At 37.2% G+C, this 26,203-nt stretch overlaps 1 protein-coding gene across 2 annotated transcripts in view; it reads left to right on the forward strand.

Annotated features, from left to right (window-relative positions):
• The first annotated feature begins 1,451 nt into the window (after positions 1-1,451).
• The window catches only part of LOC119779917 (tenascin-like), a 55,172-nt gene continuing 30,420 nt past the window's right edge, over positions 1,452-26,203 (forward strand). Inside the window, exons 1-5 of one of the 2 annotated variants that reach the window (XM_038279766.1) lie at positions 1,452-1,845; positions 11,580-11,929; positions 14,262-14,319; positions 14,469-14,678; positions 21,246-22,520. In XM_038279766.1, coding sequence (XP_038135694.1) covers positions 11,783-11,929; positions 14,262-14,319; positions 14,469-14,678; positions 21,246-22,520 — 1,690 coding nt within the window. In that variant the 5' untranslated portion in view covers positions 1,452-1,845; positions 11,580-11,782. The remainder of the gene's footprint in view (positions 1,846-11,579; positions 11,930-14,261; positions 14,320-14,468; positions 14,679-21,245; positions 22,521-26,203) is intronic. The other variant, XM_038279767.1, reaches the window with a different exon arrangement.

Below are 26,203 nucleotides of genomic sequence, written 5' to 3' on the forward strand. Positions count from 1 at the left end.
AAAAGAAAAGAAAAAATTATTTCATCCAATAATTGTGGCAAAAACATGTCTAGAAAAAGCAATGTGATCAATGAAAATTACTGATGCAAGAGGTGCATAATATGATGTAAATGCTTAATATGAGTTCACCATTAACTAAAATGACATGTTGCAAATGTCTCCAGACCAAATACATACTCTCATATACAATGCACAATAAAAATGTTAACAACAAAACTCTAATACGATGAATTCAGACAAATCCAAACTTTTCGCATTTGTTCAATACCAAAGCCAACGAGCTGTCATCAAGTGAAAAGTCTTACTTTTAGAAGAGTTTCAAGCTGAACCTCTTTTCTGAACTTTCTATCCACTTTCTTTTCCAGATGTTATTTCAACAGTAGCTTGATCTCATGTAGAACTCACTGACTCTTATTACCTTTGACTAAATTATAACAAATTGATTTGGTGTCCCCTGGCTAACGACAGCTGAAGGTGTAATGATCGCTAGTTCTGAAATGAGCGAATAACAATGTAATTTATATTAGCAGAGCTGCATAATATAAAATGATATAGACTAATAAAATGGACAAATGCTTCTAAGTAATAACCATTTTAGGTAAATAGTGAAAAACTAGGTTTGGATAACAACTGACTGATTGTAGAAGACTCCTATTTCTGGTCTGGAGGACTAGCAATATTTGTTCGTAACTGAAATAAGATTACAAAACTGGTGATTGTGTCATTTTTTACTTAGTCACCAATTTGTTTGCATTAATGCTTATTGCACAAGGTCCAAACTGTTTTATGGTTAGAATAAAATTATTTTTGGGGGTTTAAGTGTTACCTAAGGAATTTTTTTTAATGATGAAACACAAATTCTCTTAATATAAGAAATCAAATGTTAGCTAATAAATTTACTAATGTTGTACATTAAACTTTGCATGGTCTGAAAAAGGGTTGTTTTCATGTCAGCTTTCAGGTAGAAAAACATAAAACATATAAAAAGTAACCATAGTTTTGATTAGTATATTATTTAAATGGTAAAAAGAACCATAAAAAGTGTCTCAATGATGAGAAAAAGTCACAGATAGAGTTCCCCTGTTGCCTCAGAGAGTGCAGTTTGCAACCACTGATTTAAACATGAATCCTGCTCCATACATGAAGTCTTTTTGGTTTGGCCAAAACACCAAAGATCCTGATACATTTAAAGAAAAAGAATCAAGGCAAGAAAATTAAGCCTAAAACAAATATTCTTAATTCTGGTACCCTTACTCATCCATCAAGCTTGCAGTAATTTTACAGAAATAAAGTCCCAACCCATCACATGTCATAGCTTAGTTTCCTTTCTGACCAAAACAACAGTGAATGCAGCCAAATATGTGTTTGTGATGTCAGATCCTGGATCTGCTGTACTCAGAGTGGAGGAGCAGGTCTGCTGGAGATGGATCTGCAGCACACCGCGAATAGCAAACAGAGAAAAACAGAGCAGACCGTCTCTATCTGGGAGCTTCCAGCAGCAGGGGATGGAGACCCCTTAAAAACAGATTGAGGATATCACACACATTAAAAACATTCAAAAATTCAGATGTTTTCCATCGCAGATCCTCCACCCAGCAGGGACCTGTGGAGCACATAGAATGACATCAGAAAGAGAAGAGGAGGAGAGGGAGGACAAATTCTTGAAGTATGAGAAAACTTTACTGCTCTCCTCTTTCCCTCCTCTTCCTCCGTTCTTTCTTTTCTTTCTTTTTCTCCTTCTGTCCATCCCCCTCCTCCTGCCGGTCAGTCAAAGAGAGAACCCCACAAGAACAAGCAAATAGGCTTCTGGACAGCTTCTGAGAATCTCTTCACATCTCCTAGCAGGTAAGATGCTTATTTCTTATCTCTTTAAATTTATTTTGATTTAGTTTGAATTCATAATGTTACAATTTAATTATATGGCCCTCATAATAATAGCTGATTTCCAGACCTATAAAGATTTTACAATTAACTTCATTATGCCTCATTCAAATATTCATAACTTGTTCTCATGATTAAAGATTTGAAATAAACTCAATTTGAATTTCTCCTTTCAAAATAAGGAAAACAAACATTTTTTTTAGAAAAGATTTTAAAAATGCTCGATGTAAAAATGCTATTTGATTGCAAATGAAAAAGAAAATTGTGATTTATCTTATAACTGACAAAACAATCAGCTAACTGTGAACCAGGCTATTATTTCTTAATGATAGATTAAATAATATTGAAGCATATAATCATTTTACTAAAGGTGAACATCATGTTAACACTTTAACTTTATTTACTTTTCCATACAAAAAATGCTGTAGGAAATGGTCCTTTACCTAAACTTAAAATTTATTATTGCACCTTTTCTCCTGATAATAAAGAGAACTGATTTAATCCATAAGTTTAATAGAAAAAATAGTGCAAACCAAAAGAAAGGGATGCTGTTTTTGATTTAGCCTAGATGAGGTGAGAAATACAGCTTCGTGTTGGGATTTTTTTTGGCTCTTTATGGTTTTATGTAGTGTTCATGAGTTTGGTCTGTGGAGGTGTTTGCCTTTTTGCCCTGTGATGGATTTCACAGACTTCAGAATCAGTGTGACCAAGAGTAGCTAAAGAAACCAGATCATCATCATCATCATCATCATCATCATCATCATCGATATTTGGACAGAAGGAAACTATGCATGTTGATTGTTTTCTTTACCGTCCCCATATACTTTTATTTACATCTGAGGTGTTATGATCTCTATGTGCTTTTGGCCCTTTTCCACATTAGATGAATGGATTTCACTAACCCAAGTAAGTTAGGGTCAAACACATAGCTGTAGTAGAATAAGTAATCAGTTATTGACTCTTTGACACTCCACCCCTGGGGTGTACCACTCCAAAAATTACAGTCATGGGATCCAAGCAACAGTTTTTGTTTAGGACTGAATAAATATTAAAGGTAAAGAGGAGGATTTTCATGAATTTTTGAAAAGACCCATCCTCTCCATTATATAAAATAATAAAAAAAATGCACAAGCACAACCCTGTACCTGCTTCCGAGAGGGAACGTCTATTTTATGCGGGCGAGAGCATGCACGAGCCTATTTCTCCTCGTGCACACTCTGTTTAAAAGTTGCTGGTTGTACCGCTCCTACAAGCTGACTTTCCAAAAGTAGATTTGCAATTTTTCCACTTTGTCATACTCACCACCGGTAAGTGAAAATGGGGACGAGCACGTAGGATGGCGTTACAAAAACATATCACCAGAATGATTGACAATTAGGAGGACCACTTAGTTTGAAAAAGAACTATACCTTTAATTAAAGATTTCCAGCCGGAAGCAATGTAAACATGGGTATAACTAAAACCTTAGTGTCAGGGTGGCAGAGGCTTTGCGACGATGAAGAGACTTGGGGTCCTCATGTGAAAATATTTTAGCTAATTTGGTGTTGGTTCAATGAGAGAGATTTTTAAGCTAGATTAATCTGTCTGATATTCATGAGGTGGATGTTCTATTTATACTTTTTATTTCAGATGTCACCAGTTATCTACATTCTTAAATCTTGGTCTCTCTGTGTTTTAAGATGGAGTAGTGCTCGATATTTTATGTAATAAATGATGACATGTAACTGGAAAACATGTCGTCAAAAATGTGACTTAAAGGAGAAGTCTGGTCATATTCAGAATTCAAACTTCTGAAAGTACTTTAAATGTGAAATTAATACATACTGTTTAGTAAATGATAAGTGTTTTTATTTAAGAGTAATTTTCATTTTAATGTGCTATACTGGAGGCATCCATGTTTGTAAAAGACCACTGGTAGTATTGAGGACCATGATAAAGTCCCCAACAAAAATCAAGGGATGTGTGGCCAAGTTGTGAAGCAGCAGAGACTTCCAGACTACTCTATCCTCTGACAGCTCCTCCAGCTCTTCTTGGAGAAGCCCTAGTCCCTCCCAGGCCAGCTGAGAGACATAGTCCCTCCATCATGTCCTTGGTCATCCCCCGAGCCTCCTCCCGGTGGGACGTGCCTTGAACAGCTCCAAAGGAATCGTCAAGGGGACATCCTGAATAGATGTCCAAGCCACCTCAGATGACTCCTCTTGATGTGAAGGAGAAGCAGTTCCATTCTGAGCCTCTCCAAGATGACCGAGCTCCTCTCCCTATCTCTATGGGAATGCTCAGCCACCCTGCACAGAAAGATCATTGTAGCCTCTTTTATAAGGGATATTATTCCTTTTGTCAAAATCTAGATTTCGTGGCAAAAGGTGAGGGTAGGAATGTAGACCGAAAAATTTACCAGAAATGTACCATCTCCCACTTATTCCATGAGGGTTGGGTTGGGGCCAGTGGTGGGGTACTCTCTGGACAGGTCACCAGTCTGTCACCGCGCAGCACAGAGACATACAATCATGCACTCACAATCACACATAAAGACAATTTAGAGAAGCTATTTAACTTAACAGTTAGGTTTTTGTACTGTGGGAGGAAGCCTGAGTACCCAGAAGGGTTTCAATACATGCACAGGGAGAAGATATGCACAGGGAGAAGAACTCCATGGAGAAGAACTCCATGGAGAAAGGCCCTGGTTAGGGAATTAACCCACTTCCTTATTGCTTTAATGCAACAGTGCTACCCATGCAGCACGGTGGGCTGCCCACCATGGGACGAACTGTCTCATCCATCCATTTTCTGTCACGCTTATCCCAAGCGGAATCGCGAGGGGTGCTGGTGCTTATCTCCAGCTGTCTACGGGTGAAAAAGCTGAACAGATTAGTTTCAGACCTGTCCAGGGGTACACCCTGTCACCCCGTCAGTCCATCGCAGGGCAACACAGAGACAAACAACCATACACGCACACACTCACACCTAAGGAGAATTTAGAGAAGCCAATTAACCTAACAGTCATGTTTTTGGACTGTGGGAGGAAGCCGGTGTACCTGGAGAGAACCCACGCATGCACAGAGAAGACAAGCTAACTCCTTGCTGCAATGCAGCAGTGCTACCCACTGTGCCACTGGTAGCCCACCAACTGTCCCATTTAGGAAGTTTTCACTAACTTAAACTATTGGGAGCAACCAATTTTACCATTGTGGCTTTGGTTTCTGCAAATTGTAAATTTTTACCCTTTAAAGTATGTGCACCCCCATATTTTGAATTTATTTTAGGGAGGTACATCCAAGTTACTTTCTTTAATTTAATATCTTTTGGATGATGCTGACTGTGGACAGATGTGTACTCTGCAAAAACATGACCTCCACTTTCAGGTTGTTTAGATGCTAGAGTAAATTACTTTTCTTCACTGAATGGTTGAGTTCCCTAACATTCCAACAAATAAAATTTGGTCTATTCATGTCATTCACGGAGCCCATCTGGTAATCAACAAATAGGCAAAGTCTAAATACATGTATGCTGTGATGCATCAGCTCTATCCCCGAAAGGATAAAGAAATAATAAGAAAATAGAAGAAAGAAATACATAACAGAAAACAATACAAGATGAAAAGAATTAAATAAAACAATGAAATCCCGTCTCCAGGGAAACCACCCCCTGCCGGTCTTTCCCCTGCTGAGAAACTGCACCCACCATGCCTCCCAAGCCACTGTGAAGCAATGGATACAAATCTTACTCAGTGAAGCTAAAACCTAATATTTATCTATTTCGTTTAGCAGCTACAAACACAAAAATCAACAAGAACCATATGTTAAACAGTTCATCCAACTGAACACATAGAATTCCTACTGGAAAAGCTGGCATTTCAAAGGCTTAACAATCAGTTATTGATATAAGAAAATAATAAAGTAAAAAAGATAAATAGAACAAAAGATGAACAAAGCTTAGAGCGCATTATATTTACATAGTACCAGCAATAACTGTATCCAGTGGCCAATTATCGAATAAAAGCCATCTGACAACTAACAATGCCACAAGTCTCTAAATAAAAGCTGTTGCTGTCATTGGGTCAGTGCAGATCTTTTGTTCACCATCCATGTTTGTGATGAACAATCTTGCTTAGTAAAAAAGTTCAACAGCCCTCATTAAGAGCAAGCAACCAACTAGATATAGCAGGCTGGATGGGTAAACTGATGGATGTTTAGTGGATAGATAAACAGACTGATCTTACTTCATTACCAAGAAGCAGGTATTTGTATTTAAGGACTCAGTTAACATGAAAAAAAAAACAACTAAATCAGTGAAATAGATTGAGTGAGTGAGTGGAGAATTTGCTCATAAATATTTTACTTTAAACGGATTCCTTACACCGTGCCCCTGTTTTTGTTATGTTTTTTTGGCAAACAAGCATCCCCTAAGGGAATGCCAAAAGTATTATTTGAAAGATGATTTTATTGACAAAGGTAATTGAAACCAGGGTGGCCCAATAAGGAAATCTTCTTTTTTTCCACTGGGAATCTACTATATCACATTTTTTATGATATCTTTAGCAATGCCTAGACCTGATTTCTGCCAGACCCATAGAAAAGAAGAAGAAAAAAAACAAAAACAAAAAGTGAACTTGTTTCCCAACATGAAGTAGGCTCCTAGCCCTACGATACAACACTCATGTCTGGATCTCAATAAAGTTCAAGAGACATCTGGGAAGGGTTTCCAAAATCCTTCCTTAGGGTTTGGAACTACAGAGAACCACAGAGAGAGCCATAATCTGCAAATGCAGTGAGCATTTTGATAATTGTTCCAAGGGTGGCCTGCCAACCAAATTTACTCCCAATCTAACTTGAACCAACCCCAATTATGGAAAAATAATCTGGGTATGATTCACAAGAGTTCTGAGAAATGAATCTTTGGACAGTCCACAGCAAAGTGAAACCTTTTGCGACGTGTGCATCCAGTTAGATATGGTGTCAATTCAACTCTGCTTTTCATTAAAAGATCATCAGCAGTGGAAAATGGTGATTGTTGTGAAGGTGCCTGGGGTCTTTGGTTTCTTGGGGCCTGAATGACTTGCATGTAGCTTTGTTGATGGAACCATGAATTCTGCTCTCTGCCAGAAAATCCTGAAAGATTTTGTGAGCAGGACAATGATCCAAACCACAATGCAGGCTTGTAATGGTTCTAAAAACAAGATGAACACTTTGGGATTCACCACATCCAACATTAATTAAGATGTTGTCACATGACAGTTTGTTCATTCTCAAAAAATTTATTTTTTAGATATTAGAAAGAAATCAAAAGAAAATAGAATCATTTTAAAATTATTTTTGTGAAAGAGCCACTGGCAGTCATCTCAAAACCCAGAAGGGAGTAATTTCAATCAGCTGTGGGTACAACAAGTTATTACACTGATGGAGTAGTTTCATTTCCATCAAGTCCATTATTATTTGATTCACTTTTATTCCCTAAAATATTTTCAAAACAGCTGTTCGCTCTATTTCCCTGAATATTGAAACTTGTTTTATCCTCTGAGGAAGAGTATTTAACTGTGGCAAAAATACATTATTGGAAAACCCGAAAAGGAGGCAAACACTTATTTTTACAACATCATTAGGGAACAAACTAACAACTCCACATAGACAGATTCTAGGCTCCATTATTGCTACTGTAGGATCTACCTTCTGTTTATTTGGGTGAATGTAACAAAGCTCTGGATACGGCTTAGTTGCTCTATCATGGAGGAAGGTTCTAGCTCAGAGAACCAAGCACTCACTGTTTAAACTGGAAATTTCATATATGCACAGTTGTTGGACAATTGTTGAAATCCCTAAAACACATAAGGTGTGTATTTAAGTCACCTGAAAGTTATCATGAGAAAACTGGAAATTATAAAACATGTTCTTTAAAGCATGTATAATTCTCTAAACATATTTAACCATAATGCTAACGAGAAACACAAACATTTAAATCACTTTCTAGACTCACTTTCCTCATCTCTTCTATGAATACCACAGGGTTATTGAAAGTAAATCACCAGACAAAGCTCCAAGACAGAAGGAAAGTTATTTTTACCAGAGATAGCAAAGTGAAAAGGGAGAAAAAAGCATTAAGATACAGAACAATAAAGGCAAGGAGTCTGAACTTTAGGTATGGTTTATGGATATGTGTGTCGCGTGAGAAATGGAGCAGCTGGAACAGCTGTCACTGTCACATACAGTATTTACAAGCTAACTCTTCCCACTGGCATCTGTAGAGCAGGTTCTAATGGCTGGCTGTGATTCTGACGGATATGAATTAAATCATGGAGTTTAGCCCTGACTGGATCAGCAATAAATTAAGTGGATAGAAATGTTCAAGATACAGCATGGTTGCAGAGGAGTCCCCATAACCTGACAAACTGTGGGAACTCTAAATAGATGGAAATTTATAGCACAAGGCAAGTTTTCAGCTGCTGTTCTGAAAAACAAAATTTATCTGAAATGTGGCCTAGAAGACTATAAAGTTGCTGAGAAATTGCATCAGCGCTTTAACAACTAAAAGTGCTTCCCCATCAGGATTATTTTTAAGATTTAATTTTAAATCTTAAACCCAGGATGAGTGCAATATATTTCCTGGTTCACCTGATGAAACACAAATTTGTAATGAGGAGACACCATACTGATGTAAGTCATATTTATTTAGTTATATTTTGGTTATATTTTAAGTTTCTATAGACACAAAAATCTGAAAGACAAATAAAAACACATTAAAAATCTATTATTAAATCAAACATCATGTTAAAGGTAATAAAATGTATTGTTATATATTTTTTTGCTTTTCTCTGTGAACTTTTTCATTGTAGCTTGTTGGTTCATGTTTACTCTTGTTTTTCTTGAAGCTGGTTTATCTTGTTTATTGCAGTCCGTTTATTCCATGCTGTTCATGCTAGACATGTTTTTGTGATACTTTGCCACTTTTCATCCCATATGTCTTGTCCCCTTTGCGTTTAGTCTTGTTTGGTTTAGTATTTAGTATGTAAAATCTTCTTTTTTATTTGACTGCCGCATTAATATGATGTTCAAGTTTGTTATCAAACAGCAAAAGTTAGGGTAAAATAACAGCGTGCCTCTGAGAGTTATAACAGTCTCATGTTTGGATGAGATTAGCAAACCCCACAATAAAGATTTCTATATTTCTTTATGGTTTGAATTATGTCTCCTGACCTGAAGTAAAAACAAATTATATAAAAAAGGCAAAAAATAAATGAATAAATAACTAAAAACCTTGGCTAAGAAAATACCACCAGTTTGTCTGTCTGTCTGTCTGTCTGTCTGTCTGTCTGTCTGTCTGTCTGTCTGTCTGTCTGTCTGTCTGTCTGTCTGTCTGTCTGTCTGTCTATCTATCTATCTATCTATCTATCTATCTATCTATCTATCTATCTATCTAGTATTGCAGAACTCAACTAATGATTAAACGGTAGACTAGTTGGAGTCTCCTTAAAAGCTAAGTAGAAAAGCAGCTTAACTTACAACTCTTCCATTGTTGAGGCTAAGGGAATCATAACAGCTATTGTAAATGCCAAGACCAGACATTTAAGAAGGTGGTGGGTACCAACTCCCCTAAATCTAACAGTTAAAGATGGAAATTTATGGCCTGCCTCATTGATTGTGTTAACAGTCCGGCTTGCTGCTGATTCTGTGTGTCTATGTTTCTTTGGACGCTGTAAGTCTCCTGATACCAGTTAGTCATTGTCTGAATTAGTCAACCTGTCCAAAGCCTGTCTCTGTATAACAAAGCTAAATATCATCGTGCAAGAATAAAATTGAAAGACTGCCGAAACAATAAAAGGTAACAACTATAAAACTTTGTCATGAGCCTGATTTTAAACGAATATACAAAATATTCCATTTCAGTCTTTCTGTTATAATAACTTTCCACAGAACAAAACAAAAGACAACCTGCTTAAAAAGTTCAAAGGATATTAATCACTATGTGTATGTTGTCGTCTGATTTATATTTATTGCTCCACCAGCAGGAAGAATGACGCCATGTTTCCGTATACTCTCAGCAGCTGCTTTAGCCATTCAGAGCTGCTGCCGAATGTGGCTTTGAACAGCCAGTCTGTCAAATATTAACCAGCTTTAGTTGTTAACCTCACAGGGGAGACCCAGGCAGTTATATCATTTAATATTTGAATCATATATTACAATGTGATCAGCTACTGCTTTCATGCTGTCAGCCATCACATAGAACATTTATGCAGTTGGATGTATTTGCTTTTATTATTTAAAACAGCTTTTCTTAGAACAATGTTAGAAGACAGCTGGTTTATTGTCATTTTTTACAAATTGGAAACATTTTACCCACTTTGATGGTCTGAGGGGTAAAAAAAAAGTCCTATACCGTTAATGATATGCTGCAAAAATGTCCAGGGTTTGAGTCCCAGCATGGAATCTCTGTATTCATCGAGTCCTTTACATACTTTTGCTTCTTCCCACAGTCCAAGCATATACATGTTGTGTTATTTGATATATCTAATTTTCTCTTAGGTATAACTTAGAATAGGAAAAGTGCCAGGGTTCCTGTGTGTTAGTGAGTGTGAGTTATGCATCTCTTCCAGAGAGGATCTTTGAGTAGCCTACACAGGTGAAGATAATCTTTCTAATCAGAGTGCTGGGCTCAAAAGAGCAGCAGAGGCTTCACTCAATGCTGGTTTCTTGTGTTGTTAATGTTGTTTCATTGCTTTTAGTCTCTTGCTTCCCTCAAGTATTTCCCCTGACGTTTATTGGTTTTTGTTTGGTTTTCAGTATTTTTTCGTTTTTTGGATTTTTGCCTCTGTTCCACTGGGACTTTAATTAAATCATTAAATCATCCAAACTCATCTGTGCCTACTCCTCTCTGCATTTGTGTCCTCAAAACCACCACCCAACCTGACAAACAGTCTTTATAGTTCTACGAGTGGAAAAAGTCACTTATTTTATATTGAAATCAAAGCAAACAAGACTAAAACAAATCTGAAAAGGAAAAAATTAAAATGATAAAATTATGTTAGGTGTTGATTTTTGCATACACTGTGCTCTGCCAAATCTCATTATTGTTAGTTAACCCCTTGAAGTCATAGGTAATTATATGTACAAGAATGGTAACATGATCGTTTATTACTGAAATTATAACCAATTCCAGGTGGCAGGGAACCATCAACAGGTGGGATATTTTTTAGATCATTTTGTAACTGAACATTTTCAAAAGAGGGAATAAAAGAGGGAATTCACTTGTATCAACAAAACTAAGACTTCCATTTTTATCAGATTATCTTACATGTGCATTTCCCTCAGTCCTTTAAGTTTAATCCATGTCATTATGTGTAATTTGCTCATTTTAAATTTAGGGGCATTTCAAAAACTTTAATATGGAAACTTTGTCATATTAATTACATCATATCCTGTAAATAAAGGCTCTAATTTGACTCAAATAACCAACAGCTATAAAATAATCTGCCAAAAATGCGGGGCTTTAGCCTGCTTGATTCTGCACCCGTGTGTAAACTAGGTGTAGGCAACAGAGCACTCTTTCAAATGTACAGTTTTCATGGGGTTCTTTGGCCGACATGCAACACTGGCAAGCCCATAGATGGCTAATTATCCCCATTTTGGTAAATTGCATCCAACTAAGGTCTGCTAAGCTAACATAGAAATTAAGGTGAGCTTTGATGTGTAATTTTGGTTCTCTTCCAGGTGGAAAGTTCTTGGGGTAAAGAAGAGGAAAGAGGGAATCACCCATGAAGAGTCTTACTGAAACAAAGTGACATCTGACAGATCCCTGTCTTCAGTACAATGAAAGTCTGAAAGTTAAGAAGATAAGGTCTACATAAGAGAACCCAGTTTCTTGAAACTGTCCAAAAGCTTTCATTTCCCTTCTCCTTTCACAAACCTTTGGAATGGATCCCGGTCTATTCCCCCAAATGTCTCCCCTCTTAACATCCTTCATTCTGATTCTTCTGGCTGGACCAGCAGTTCTGACCCCATCAGCCTCCAGGGAGTTACAGGTCAGGACACCAAAGGATGCTGAAAAGGACTCATTCAAGGTGATTAAAGTTACTTTGCTGATTTATCAATGACCACAGAAGTACAGCAGTATTTAAATTATGTAAAAATGTCCGGAATGATTCCTTTTCTGGCTAAAATAGCTTTCCTTCAATTTTCATATTGCAAAGAAATTAATTAATATAGTGGAAAATTAGCAGGAATTTATGTCTATTTATCCCGGCAACAAAAAAAAAGCCATTCACTAAATTTCCTAATAGTTATATATGTATATATATATATTTCACCATTTTTCACCATTTCTCTCTTTTCAAATACCAGCTTCCCACTTTACAACTCAAGCTTTTCTTTTTATAAGTGGGGCTAATAATGTTGTTAATCTATACAGTAAAACCTTTAAGCAGCTGCTCTGTGCCTATTAATTCCTCATTGTAGATGCAGAACCAGACCATAAAATACGCAGAGTCAATCAGTTTCCTAATACCAAGCCCAAATGTGTCAATTGGAATTGTGTGTGGTTTTCTCCAGCTGGGCATTCTATTCCATTGGGAGCTCAGGGCATAATGATCTCTTTATATACTGGACCTGGTCAAGACACTACATTTATTTGTATTGAGGTTGTGGAATTGTTCCAGAACACCATGTGGAGTTACAGAGAACTACTCCGAGCTCTACCAGCCCAATGTTCCCAAGATGAGTTGACGGCATTTTACATTATCCTGGCATAGCCAGTGTTACTTCATATTATTTAGTAACCTACACTGTCACTGTTACTACCAGTCTGTTACCCATCACAGCCTGGGTGCACGTGTTTTTCCACTAAGATAAGAAACCATCACAATCTCACCAGAGAAGATTAAAATATTGGGTAATGCTCACATTCCACTGCCTGTGTTAGGGAGTGCACTTGATATTTGCCAGACGACCTTTTGAAATCTCTGTAAAGACCATCCATATTTAGGATGATTTATAAAGTCATGGTGTGGTGTAAGTCTGGTGTGAAGAGGCCTTTGATTGGTTTTGTGACAAAATAGCACAGCAGGGTTGTACAGTAAAGGTATAGTGGAGGATGCTCTTTTTCCGGGCGGATCATCAAAGTAAGTGGTCCTCCTAATTGCCGATCATTCTTGTGATATGTTTACATTGGGCTGTCCTATGTGCTCATCCCCAGGTAGCTATGTTACCAGTGGTGAGTCTGACATAGTGGGAAAATTCCAAATCTTCTTTTGGAACTTAAGCGGGTATGAGCAATGCAAACAGCAACTTTTAAACAGAGCGTGCATGAAGAGAAATGCGCTTGTGCATGCTCTTGCACATGTTTAATAGGCGTTCCCTCTCAGTTGCAGGTACAGGGTGGTGCATCTGCATTTTTTTTAAGTGGAAAGGGCGGGTCTTTTCAAAAATTTACGAAGATCCTCCACTATACCTTTAAGTTCCAAGTAAAACCACAAATACAAACTAATTAACTACTAAACAGGCAAAATAATTATGATCTCTCAGTGGTTGGATGAAAATTGTTCATCTCTGAACTCTTCAAAATCGATTTTGATGTATTTTTTATTCAGACAAAGTCCATGGACAACTTCCAGATGCAAATGAATCAAAATGCAGTGCAAAAGAAGAAGAGTAATTCAAGTGTCTAGGAGTTGCCTTGAATTCCCATATTAAATTTACAGATTATATGAAGAAAATAACTCTGGCTTCCTCCCACAGTCCAAAAACATGACTGTTAGGTTAATTGGTTTCTACAAATTCTCCTTAGGTGTGAGTGTGTGTGTGTGCATGGTTGTGTGTCTTTGTGTGTTTCTGTGTTGCCCTGCAACAGACTGGTGACCTGTTCAGGGTAAACGCCACCTCTCGCCCATAGACTCCCAGAGATAGGGACTGGCCCCACCAGGACCCTGAAAGATTTAATGGTCAAATCAAACAATGAAATAAAATCAAGCCTAAATGAAATCGGTATAGTATCCTCATTGCTGTTTTTATTCCTTTTACTCTTATGATTGCGAAATCTCTTTTTATGCATTAAGGAACAGGTCTATAAATTAGCAATTAGCCACATGGCCTATAATGAGTATGGGATTGGTTACTGTAACAATGTTTTTTGTTCTGTCCCTATCAGATAAACATAGAAAATAGTGCTCTTGATTTTAGCGCACCCAAATACTTCACAAAGAGATGCAATGGATGATGCATTATAAAAAAGATACAATAAATCAAAATAAGGGTGCTGTCTTCCAAAATGTCTTTACTTTATTTCCCGCTATGATTGATGTAATAAATTCTTACTATAAACTAAATATGTCCAGCTATGGGGTGACCTGGTGAACAAAGTGGGATTACTTGCCTTGTCTGTTGCTGTTGTTCCTTCAGGTCGTGATCTCAGAGGGATGCTCCTCTCAGGGAGATTCGTCTGATATGAGCCAAGGAGGTAATACAAATGGATTTGGCTAAACACATAAATTAACTATATGTTTTACAGCTACATTGCAGAAATACAAGTGTTAGATATTAGCTATTTTTGTTGTTGCTTTTCCTGCTGACAGTATTGTTTTTTCATTGCCCATTTTTTCCCCTCAGGTAAAGAGATTGAGCTGGTTCCTGGCTCTCCTCTGGTGCTGACCCACAAGATCAAACTTGTTCCATCAGGGTCAGGTTCTGGGTCTTGTGGATGTGACGGCGACTTTGCTGCCCTTCGGGAGCGATTGGAAAGTCTAGAGCGAGAGGTGTCTGACCTTCGGGAGAAGTGTGGAGAAACGGGAGGAAGCTGCTGTACCTCAGAAAGCAAAGGTAATGTTGAGTCACTGTTAAAGGTTCAAGGTTTAATTCCACTTTTCATTATGATTTTTCTGTTAAAGGAAAATGTATTTGGTTGGAGAAAATGTTCTATATATAATAAGACAAAGCATGACAAAGAATTTGTTTATTTCAACTTAAACCTTACTGTAGTGTCATATGATAAAAAAGTCTCCCAAAGAGAATCAGTTTCTACCTTTTTTTTACCCAGTCAGGAGAAGAATTCGTCCATTCCAAAAGCGACCTGTTGAAAATACTTCATACAAACGTTAATATCTGCCAGGATTTAGCTCCGGGCAGCAAACTTTTCCATCTTGGCATCAAAATAAATTTAAGTCCAAGATTAAACAACGACTGAAAGCTAATCCTATACAAATCTTTCTCAGCATCCTCACTGCAATCATTAAATAAACAAACATAGTTTGTAGATTTTTTGCATGTTGATAGAAAAGCTCCTTGCACAAAACACTAACATTAGTGCCTCAGCAACATGAACACATTCAGATAATTAGTCAAATAGATCAATGTCTAAACAAATAAACTGAGAACTACCCCAATGCCAAGTTTTGCCTCAGAACTGTTTCTATAAATTGCCACTGGACTGATTTACTCATGATCAATTTCAGTAACTATAGCAGGTTTTCAGTATTTTTTTTATTATGGTATGTTCTCTATATAAATACTTTTGTTTTTCCTTAGTTTCTTGACATTTTGCTACCTCAAACTTGCAGTGGTTTTTACTATATGGGTGTAATGTTCCTCTCTGTTGAGGGCATCATGGTCTGCAACTCTTCCAAAATAAAAATTTGACAGTTATGCAGATGTTATGCAGTTAAGCAGTTATGCAGATACAAGACGTTCACATATCTTGTAATTGCATGTTCAGTCATGGTGGAACACCACCCCTATGGTGATCTGGGAAAGAGCCGCAATAGAATGTGGCTTATTAATGTCGCTCAGCTTTGGTTCTTATCAGATGTGATAAATTAAAGGCTTGTTTCACTTTTTTTCCTAAAAATACTTCAACAATATTTGATAGAGAACCATAAAGAAATTGGTTTATCAATGACACAAGAAAGCAAATCTGTATTCACTATATAGTCAGTTTTTTCAGATCATATACTGATCTAGGTTTAAAAGGCTGTTATATTTAGTCAAAATGAAAATTTCTTTATTGGTTTCTTTATGGATGTTTAATGGTTTAAGAGTAGAATGTTCATAATAAAGAGGGAAAAGTCAACTTTTGACATAAACTCTTAGTGAAACATCAGACTGAACACATTATAAACTGCCAGCAACCAAGCTATGTTCTAATAGGTTTAAAGCTCTGATTATTACCCAATTTGCTTAGTTTCTTCTCAAAAGGAAAAGTTTTATTAAGTTATAGTTTGGGTTTGAGTGAGTCATCAGGAAACAGATGTTAGTAAATGTACTACGTAGCTAAGGAAACACAACAGGATATGTTACTATGTGTGTCGGTGTGTATGTATGTTACCCATCAGTTCTTTGCCCACTGTGATCTTAATCTCATCCCACATTAGTGCACAGCAAATCCAACATGCTCAAATTAACACTGTCAGATTTGATTTTAACACTCTTGAAGTGTCTATATGGGTCCACACCAGAGAGAGTTAATTTGACTCTTTTTGGAGAGTTGGCACCGTAACTCTTATTTAGTGTTAAAAAATAAATCTTTCTGGAGTTGATAATTTAACACTCAATTACACCAACTCGGTGTTAGAATTGGAATATTAACACTCTCATGGAATGTTTTCCTAACTACATAGGAGTTATTCTCTAAAACTAAATGCTGGAAATTTTACTTTTCTGAACATATAAAAATCCCTTGGGAAAAATAAAGAAAGAAAGAAGCAATGTTTGTTCTTTTCAGCAAATATTTATTCCAAAAGTGCACCACAATTAGAAAATGTTTTTTCAAAACATGTAACAATGTGGAACAATATACATGTTCTCACTTTTATTAGAATATTGCCTGTCAAAAGGTCTGACATTGGTGAGCTTCCTCAATAGAACAAATTATTGTTTGAACAGCACTTTCAGAAAGACCAGAAGCTTGTACAGTAAGTGAGCAACAACAGATCCACACATTCCAACAAGTGACTTCTGTGTAGTAACAGTGGGAGTTACACAAAGGGACACGTATTTGTCAAAACTGTAATAACATGGCAAAATTACATATATGTGGAGTTTCACACAGAATACATACATAACCATTTTTTTAGTATGGATCCTGAAGATATGGAAAAAGAGTTGCTATCCCCAGGGCATAGTTAGTCCGAACACTTATGGCTGGGATCCTCCTTTTGAAAACAAAAAGAAGTATCACTACTCTGGTCAGTGAATACGGATTTCTTTGATCATCAAAAGAGTTATACCCATGAGATTCTATCATATCTGCGCCCAGTATGTTGACCATTTGCGACGAGTTGCATCTGAGAGCGTTTTAGTTTTGTGATATTCGTTGAAGATTTCTTCCCCCTTTGGGTTTGACCTCAGGACTGTATACACCATCTGTAAAACAAAAATACATATTCTGATTAACCTCTAGTAGCTGGGCCCAAAGGCTACTGCTTTTAAAATTAATATCAACACCAATAACTGGCTATAGGCTTTGCTTCTGACCTGTTTTGCATATTCACGATCAAGCTCTTCTTGGCCCTTTTTTCTGTTCTTTGTACTTTTGAGGATAAGAGTTGAATCCGAAAAACAAGAAGAAGCAGGGGATGAGGAATGGTCTGACAGTGAAACTGGTGATGTTGGAGTGACAAGTGGGATGGCCTGCACTGATGATTGTAATTCATCTTCAACCAAACTGATCTCAATATCTAAAAAATAACACCAAAAATCCATGTGCATAAATTACAATAAGACTAATGCACAACAAAATAATTGTATTTGATATGTATTCAACAGTATTCGTTAACTCAAAGAAAGAAACTTGGGTAGGATTTTTTTTTTTTTTACATTGCACCAATATTCAAATATGAATTAAACATCATAAAGGAATTTACTCCAGAATATTATGAATCAGTTTTACCTGTTGCTAGCTGCTTTCGGTATCCAACCCTGAAAGCTCGAACCCCAGACCTTACAAGTTAACTTCAGTGTCCGAGGTATCAGTCAGGACGAGGACACCTTCTGTGAAGAGCTGAAGCTCACAGCAGAATTTAGCCATTACTGAAAAAAAGAAAATTGATATTAAATTTAACTAAAACATAAAATAAAGCCTTACTATAAATTAGTCACATTGGAGATTATTTTACTCCACTTTAAATTTCACATGAATACAAACCATCTTGAAGAAACTGGGAGTAATAAAAGCATTCATCACTTTGTGGAACTTTAATGTACTTCTGCACTCCCCTATATTCCACCTTTACAAGCATCTCCTGTGAGGAAATTTAATAAAGGTTATTTTTGCACTACTGAACTGCATAGACAATCAGTAAATTAATTGTTACTTCTGTAAAGCCAGTCATTTTGACAGACATACAACTCTGATCAATTCACAGGTTGGATTTTAGAGGGTAGTAGCATGTTTACTTTTACATAATCACATTGTTTTTTTGGAGGGTGACTTTTTTTTTGGAGGTTAACTTTTAAATGCACAAAATAATTGGCTACACTACCCACCACTGACTATACGGCATATATATATAGGGCTTTTTTTGAGAACCTAAAACTTGTGCTCGAATTGTACAACAATTGACACAGTCATTATTACCTTAATAAATGTAAATCATCAATCTTTGCCAATTTCCACTTCAATACTTTGCTTTGTAACAAATTCTGAAGGGAACTAAATTTAAACTAAAACATATTTTCATGCACTGCAGAGGAGATTCATTTCTGCAATTCAACTGCCGTTTGCTGCATCGATTTTTATGGGAGACAGTCTTCAGATAGATGGGGATTCACGTAGCTCTATGTGTTGACGATAACATTTCCCGAATGATTCTTTTAGGTGTATCTATGTTGATGAGTTTAGCCAACAAATACATTAAATATTCGTCTACAAACCTTTTTTCAACACTATAGTTACAAAGATCACTAGTTAGCTAAACATGATTAGGCTATCACCGAAGCAATGTAGCTAATGCAACGTAGCAAATGTCTATCACACAGCTCTATTTTGACTCAAACAACGCCATAGAGTTAGGAAGCAAATAAAATATTTAAACCATCTGAGAGAAATTACTTACCAGGCTGGGTAAACGGGTCTGAATAACAGTAAAGTTTCCTCAGCTTCTTTCGGTACCTGTAGCATTGGAGGCGGAGTCTGTGAATGTACTCTTTGGGTGTCAAATCCACTGTAGGAGTTCAGAGTTGTTAGACGAAGTGTTATTTATTTCCATTTTAACACCTCCAGATTTAGTATGTAACACTATTTATTTAACACTCTGTTTTAACTCGTAATATGTGACACCTCAGAGTTATATTGTTTAATATAACTCTATTAAGAGCTAAATTAACACTGCCTTTGAAGAAAGTCTACTAACACTATATTATTTAACACTTTTGAATTTGCTGTGTGGAGTCCCTCCGCCCTGAGTTTAAACAGCAGATAGACACATACAGAAGGGTCCCATTACACGAAACAAGGTTTTATAAAGCCTAGTAGGAGATATCAGACCTCAACCCATTCAGAAAAATTCAAAAGCAAGAAAAAAAAAAAACCTCATCAAGACACATTTTCACTGATCTTCATCCAAACAGAACTATAATCCTACATTTTCAGCTAGTTTATTGGTCAGTGAGTGATGAAAAAAATAAATACTGGTTTTAAGCTTCATATACTGTAAGAAACTAAATTAATAATTTTTATTACATTTTAACAACTGAAATATAATCACTTACTTATATCCCTTCCACATTTATAGCCCAGGTAATGTTAGTAAAAAGCCTTACCTATATATGATATTGTTTTATATCTATATTTATCTTATAAGCAGTGTCCTGTGGTCTTTAATGGAGCTATTCTAGGTTTGATTCCCGCCCCCAAGTCAATTATTTATTTTCCCTTATCTGCCTTTCAACCTGTCAAACAAATTATAAATACAATCTATCGTATAAAAATATGATAACATTTATACATGGTTAAAAAAAATCCTACATTATCATATATATTAGGTAGAAATATATGCTTTACTACAAAATCCTTATTAGTATTCTAAGTTAATTCTAAGTTTATTCCTATGAATACATTTTACTGAAATGATCATGAAATAAATGTACAGACCAATGTTTTTTAGGCAGTTTTAGGACAACTGTACAAAACTTTCAACTATCCATCCATCCATCTATTATCTGACACGCTTTTCCTGAGTGGGGTCACGAGGGGTGCTGGTGCCTATCTCCAGCAGTAGATGGGCGAGAGGCGGCGTACAACCTGGACATTTCGCCAGTCCATCGCAGGGCAACTTTCAACTAAGAATATCTTAATAAATCAGTGAATGGCACCAACAGAATTGCTACAAAATGTTACTCAACAACATTTTTTTAGATCAGGAGCTAATAGGCCACCTATTTAAGCCAATCTTGAAGAATACTCATCCAGCATGTGCCAGCCTACTTCCAAGTGTCACATCCTGCTTCAGCCTGCAAAATAGTCACTGAATGTTACATGTGGCAACTAGCCTCAACAACCCATAACTTGCTAATGGCTGCTTTTCCCTACAATGTGCACTTGGTGTCTGTGCTAGAAAGATTTTAGTGACTAGGAATGAGTCCGAAGGGTGTTGTTTTAACATAGTTAGGCTGGCAGCCCTTAAAAACCTCTTAATTATTTATGAACCATACACCCATTTTACCCACTTAAAGAACTCGACAATAAAAATAACTCAAAGAACTGAATCTCCAGATACTCTAGAATTTATATGCTTCTTTAACCAGCAAAGTTTTTGACAAGGTTTTTGACAATTCCGCATTCATAAATAATTAAATCATAAATTTTAACTGATCTAATCAACTTAACTCTTCCTAAATGCTGTCGCCATGAAACTCTAAGGCCTAAGAGAGCAAATGACTCTTTAAACCCCATACAGAATGGCACTCATAACTAATAACTTTGTAGATTTCTTGGATGAATAAAAGTGTTCAGATTTCCGAGGTGTTAAGGATCAGGAATCCGTCTCAGAGTCTCAAAAGCTCTGAGGAACCTTTAAAGCTTAGGAGCAGCTCATCAATTCAGTTTAAAGCTTGTGCAGTCTTGTGTTATTGGCTGCTCATTACAAGGTCAAGTTCTCCCAAGCTTGTAGCATTCCCAAGCGTCCAGGCAATTGAAGTTTAAAAGTTTTTTTAAACAGCTTAAACTTTTTCCATTTTAGGTTTTGGTGCTTAGATTAACTTAATGTTATTATTCTTTAATCTTTCATAATAGGTCTTAGCTACAACTGATAACACATATTTCTCATTCAACATAGTACAAATAAACTAAAACAAATTTTTTAATGTTGAATTATTATCTACGTTATTTCATTATTTATTCAGCTATGTAGAAAAAAAAAAAAACCTTTGTCTGGATCTCCCCCTCTCCTTTAGGTGCTGGCTGCTTGATAAAACCAGAAAACGGGGAATGTCCCAATGAGTGCAGTGATCAGGGCCGCTGTGTGGATGGCAAATGCGTCTGCTTCCCGGGCTACACCGGGCCAGACTGCAGCGAGTCCGGCTGTCCTGGAAATTGTAACGATCATGGGAGATGCGTGAACGGGGAGTGTGTGTGCGACTCTGGTTTCTCTGGTCCCGACTGCACCCAAAAGGCCTGTCCAGACAACTGCAACAGTCATGGGAGGTGTGTGAACGGCCAGTGTGTATGCGACACTGGTTTCACAGGTCCAAGCTGCTCGGAAGAATCTTGCCCCAGAAACTGCAACAGAAGGGGCCGCTGTACCAATGGGAAGTGTGTGTGTAATGCTGGATTTACAGGTCCAGACTGCTCTAAAAAGGCCTGTCCGGGAAACTGCAACAATCATGGCAGATGTGCTAATGGGAAATGTGTTTGTGACACTGGCTTTGCTGGTTCTGACTGCTCTAAGATCATCTGTCCTGAAAACTGCAACAACAAGGGCCGCTGCGTTGATGGACAATGTGTCTGTAATGAGGGCTTCGCTGGAGCAGACTGCTCTGAGGTCGCCTGTCCTGGAAACTGCAACAACAGAGGACAGTGTATAAACGGACAGTGTGTTTGTGACGATGGATTTACAGGCAAGGACTGCCTGGAAAAAGCATGCCTTAATGACTGTAACAACCGAGGGAGATGCGTAGATGGAAATTGTGTCTGCGACAGTCCCTTCACCGGTTCTGACTGCAATGAGATCACCTGTCCAGGAAACTGCAACGACAGAGGACAGTGTGTAAATGGACAGTGTGTTTGTGACGATGGTTTCACTGGTGCAGACTGCTCTGAAAGAACCTGCCCTAACAGCTGCAGCAATCATGGGAGATGTGTTGATGGCCAATGTGTCTGTGAGAGTGACTTCACTGGTGATGACTGTTCAGAGTCCGCTTGTCCAGAGAACTGCAATGACAGGGGGCGCTGCATTGATGGACAATGTGTCTGCTATGAGGGGTTCACCGGTGCAGACTGCTCTGAACAAGCTTGTCCCAATAACTGCAACAACAATGGAAGGTGTGTGGATGGGGAGTGTGTTTGCGATGTCGGGTTCACAGGACCAGACTGTGCTGTCATAGGCTGTCCCAATGACTGCAGCAACAAAGGGCGGTGCATCAAAGGAAGGTGTGCTTGTCGGCGAGGATTTACTGGACCGGACTGCAGCCAGTGTAAAGATGGCATGACTGGGCCAAACTGTAATACTGGTGAGTAGCTGATGATGTCACAATCTATAGTAGCCCTGCAGATGTCCTATATACATTGATTCTTTTAATAAGTGATATTTTTCTCCAGGTGTTCTTTACACACATGAACTGTTACTCTCAGGGGTCCAGGGAATCATTATGGGAAAATATTGTTTTTTTTTATTATTATTATTTTAGTTGGTTGTATTTGTCCTTTGAAAAAAAAAATCAAATTACTTTGTGTAAAGTCAAATTAAACAAAAAATTGTCACTCTTTATGTTTTTGTTTTCTACAACCTTACTCATAGCAAGGGGAGCAAATAGAGCGTATTTTGAAATTCCTGTTTCCTTGTGCTCTATTATAAAGCTATTTGCGGAATCATCCAGGTTATTTTGTTCCATTATAGTGTTGCTTTCTTGCTCTTGTTTTCAAGTGGGGTTGCCAGGGTGTGTAAGCACATTAGCTCCTCTGTCCTAAAGCCAATTCGAGCTGCATTCATTCCACTGACAGAACCGTTCCATTAATTGTGGAATGAAACCAAGACCCACTGGCCATAAAATTGCTTCATAGTCTTGTGTAATGGGTTTCTGTTATGCCCGAGTCTGATACAAGACAAACATGTGTTTCAAAGTGGTAAGTGCTTTCCCAAATGTATCCAACCATTCACAGGACCTGAAGGAAGGATGCCCCATAATTTGAAATCCTCTGGTGGAAAAGTTAAGTGGGTAGAAAAAAAAAAAAACAATTTCCATGCAGCGTTCTGTGTCTGGAATTTTTGCAAAAATACTTCATTCAAAAAGGAGTAAAATTAATACTTGACCAACTTAGAAGACCTTAGGGTCTTTACAAATTTTCAAATTTATTTCTGACTTTTGCACGAAAATCTTAACCTTGTCCATGTGTGTCTTTTTTTTTTGTAACAAAACATTAAATAATATGCATTATACAGTATAAATATACTTGCAAAACAACAGGCAGTACAAGACAAGTGGACCTAGTTTTTCTCAACATACAGTGGAGTTGTAAGTATGGTCTCAAATGTATTTTTAGCTTGTTGAAAACAGAACTTCTTGTGAAATTACAAAATTTTTTTGGTATAATTTACAGATTTGCACTTTATGCTGGTGAAACATTACCAGTTTGAAAATGAAACAAGAAGAAACAAGAAAAAACACAAAATCAGTTCATAACCCTTGTTTTATAAAGGACTTTTAATTTTTAGGATTTTTGGAGCTACAGTGTGCAGTAGCAGTTCTCTCCAACCATTGCCAACAAATTAAGATGAAAAAATGCATGGAATAAATCGCATGCTTGTCCAACACAAATGGCCTGTCCTTATATTCAAGTCAGAAGACTACACCAAAGCGCTTTACACTACATTCAGTCCTTCACCCATTCACTCACACACTGATGATGGCGAGCTACATTGTATCCACAGCTGCCCTGGGGCTCACTGACAGAAGAGAGGCTGCTGTAAATTGGTGCCACCAGTTGCTCTGAACAACATCATCAGGCATTGCGGTGGAAGTGTATTTCCCATAACCAGACGACACTGAAAACCGGAGCCAGGGCTTGAACTGACAGCCCTCCAGTTACAGGGCAAACTCCTGCATCCAACGTCACTGGCACTACGTTATGTATAAATTAGTTTCCTTATTCCGAACATCAGTTGGGGGACAAATGCTTAACACACTCCGAAATTACTACATACTTGATTAAATTAAATCTGTTGATTTGATCTTTTTTGTTTACAACTGTCCATTTGGCCGATGTCAAAAACGACCACTGACTTTTATACTTATATTACTGACATTTATAGCTGATCTAAATCTTGTTAAAAATGTCACATTTTTCTAGATGGATGGGTAGAAGAGAGTTCAGGTCCAGGTGTTAGATCTCTGTAAAGCCATCTTTACCACATAGAGAAGCTTATAAAAACCCTCACATCAAGCAATAAAGAACTGGTCTTTAAAAATGAACAAAAGCAGTTAGCATATACACCCATTGGAGTCCTATTGCACTAACTTTGTTTTGCAATTTACTAGGAATGTATAAAGTTAAAATAGAGATAAAGCATTCTCTTAATAAATATGTTGGTGGCAATATGACCATTTTGTATGTATAGCTGTGTAAACAACTGAAGGAATTTAATTATTTCTTGTAAAATACACTGCATCTATTCGATTCCTTCACTCCCTAAACTGTAATGAGTAGCAGTTGGAAATGTCTGACTTTTTTCCTGCTTTTACCCCTTTTGCAGAAACTTTGTCTAAATTACCATCTGGTTGCTTTTTAACAAAGAATCATGTTTAAAGGAATCAATACACTGGAGAATGATAAAGAGGTGCTTTCAGAGCAAAGGTAGTAGAAGGTTTCTGTGGAACACGTGTGTGATTTGCATGATGGATTTGGGTAATTGCCTACAGGAATATTACATCATGCCCCCTGTGAGTGGTGAGTTTTTTTGCTCTACTTTTATGAGAGCCCTGTTTCAGTAAAACGGGTCTGTGAATTATTATCTCAGCAAGCCATCATTGTGTCCAGTAATGCATAAGCAGGGTGGCTCCACTCTGGAGAGATCCTTAATTTAAGAATGCACGAATGTTGTAAAATAGACTAAATTACAGTTATAAACAGCTGCGTAGGCTTTAGTTTACATGTTCACTGTTTTCTCTAAAGGTGTGTGAATAATTTACACACCAATACAGCTTTCCCCTGACAAGTGAATATAACTTAAAGGAAATGAACCAGCATTATTCTGCTGAACTCTTGATACTTGGCAAAAAGCCTTTTTTCCAAATGATACCTACCACAATGCACCACTGTAGGTATTATGTTTGCACTAGAAAGCTATCCATGTATTTTTTGCAAAATTTTACAATATATCTTGATAAACTATTAACCCAAATCCGGGCTGTTTAAATTACTACTGTAAGTCAGGCAGACTCATTTCTAAAGCTTGATGTTTTGTTTTTGTTTTTTTGTATTCTATTTGCATGTATTTTGAATGCCCCACATCCTCTACTTCATAATATAATGCATGTGTTTCTCAGATTCACAAATATATCTTACTTTAATGTGCTGCTAGACATCCCCCCTCGTTCTGCAGTAACCCTACTGTACATGTGTAATTTGGAGTTGTGTGCAATCATCTCCAAAAAAGTACGTAATTTTGTCCCTGTATTTTTAGGCATGGAGATCAAAGATTTATGATTTCTGCTTCTTGCTGACATCCTTTTTGTTGCAGCCAGCTTAGCGGCAGTATTGATATTATTTACTTGGAGCATTGTCAGGCAGGCATTGGCCTAAAAAAACTTTAGCTTTATCATTAGGAAGACATTGCAGGTCCTGCTTTAAAATATCCAATTTATCCACGGAGGTGAATGTTGAACACAAGATCCTCCAGGTGTTAAAAAGTGTATGTGCATTTGAAATGTCTTTCCAGATTTCACCTGCATAGGCCCTGATGTGAAAATCTGGAAATGGAAGCATTAGGATAATAAACCAACAGAATATCCCCAAAGAGGTTTATTGCATGCTTAAACTCTAATGCTTTTTCAAGGATACTAGCAGCACAGCTTTGACAGACCCCAAAAGATAAAACCATGCATCAATTAAACTTTTTGCAGAAATGTAGGTGTAGAGTCTTACACCAGGGTGAAGAGGGCATAGAGCACTGTAAAGCCCTTTGCATCAGCCACAT

Source organism: Cyprinodon tularosa, unplaced genomic scaffold, assembly GCF_016077235.1.
Source record: "Cyprinodon tularosa strain WSP-4 unplaced genomic scaffold, ASM1607723v1 ctg153, whole genome shotgun sequence".
NCBI lineage: Eukaryota > Metazoa > Chordata > Actinopteri > Cyprinodontiformes > Cyprinodontidae > Cyprinodon > Cyprinodon tularosa.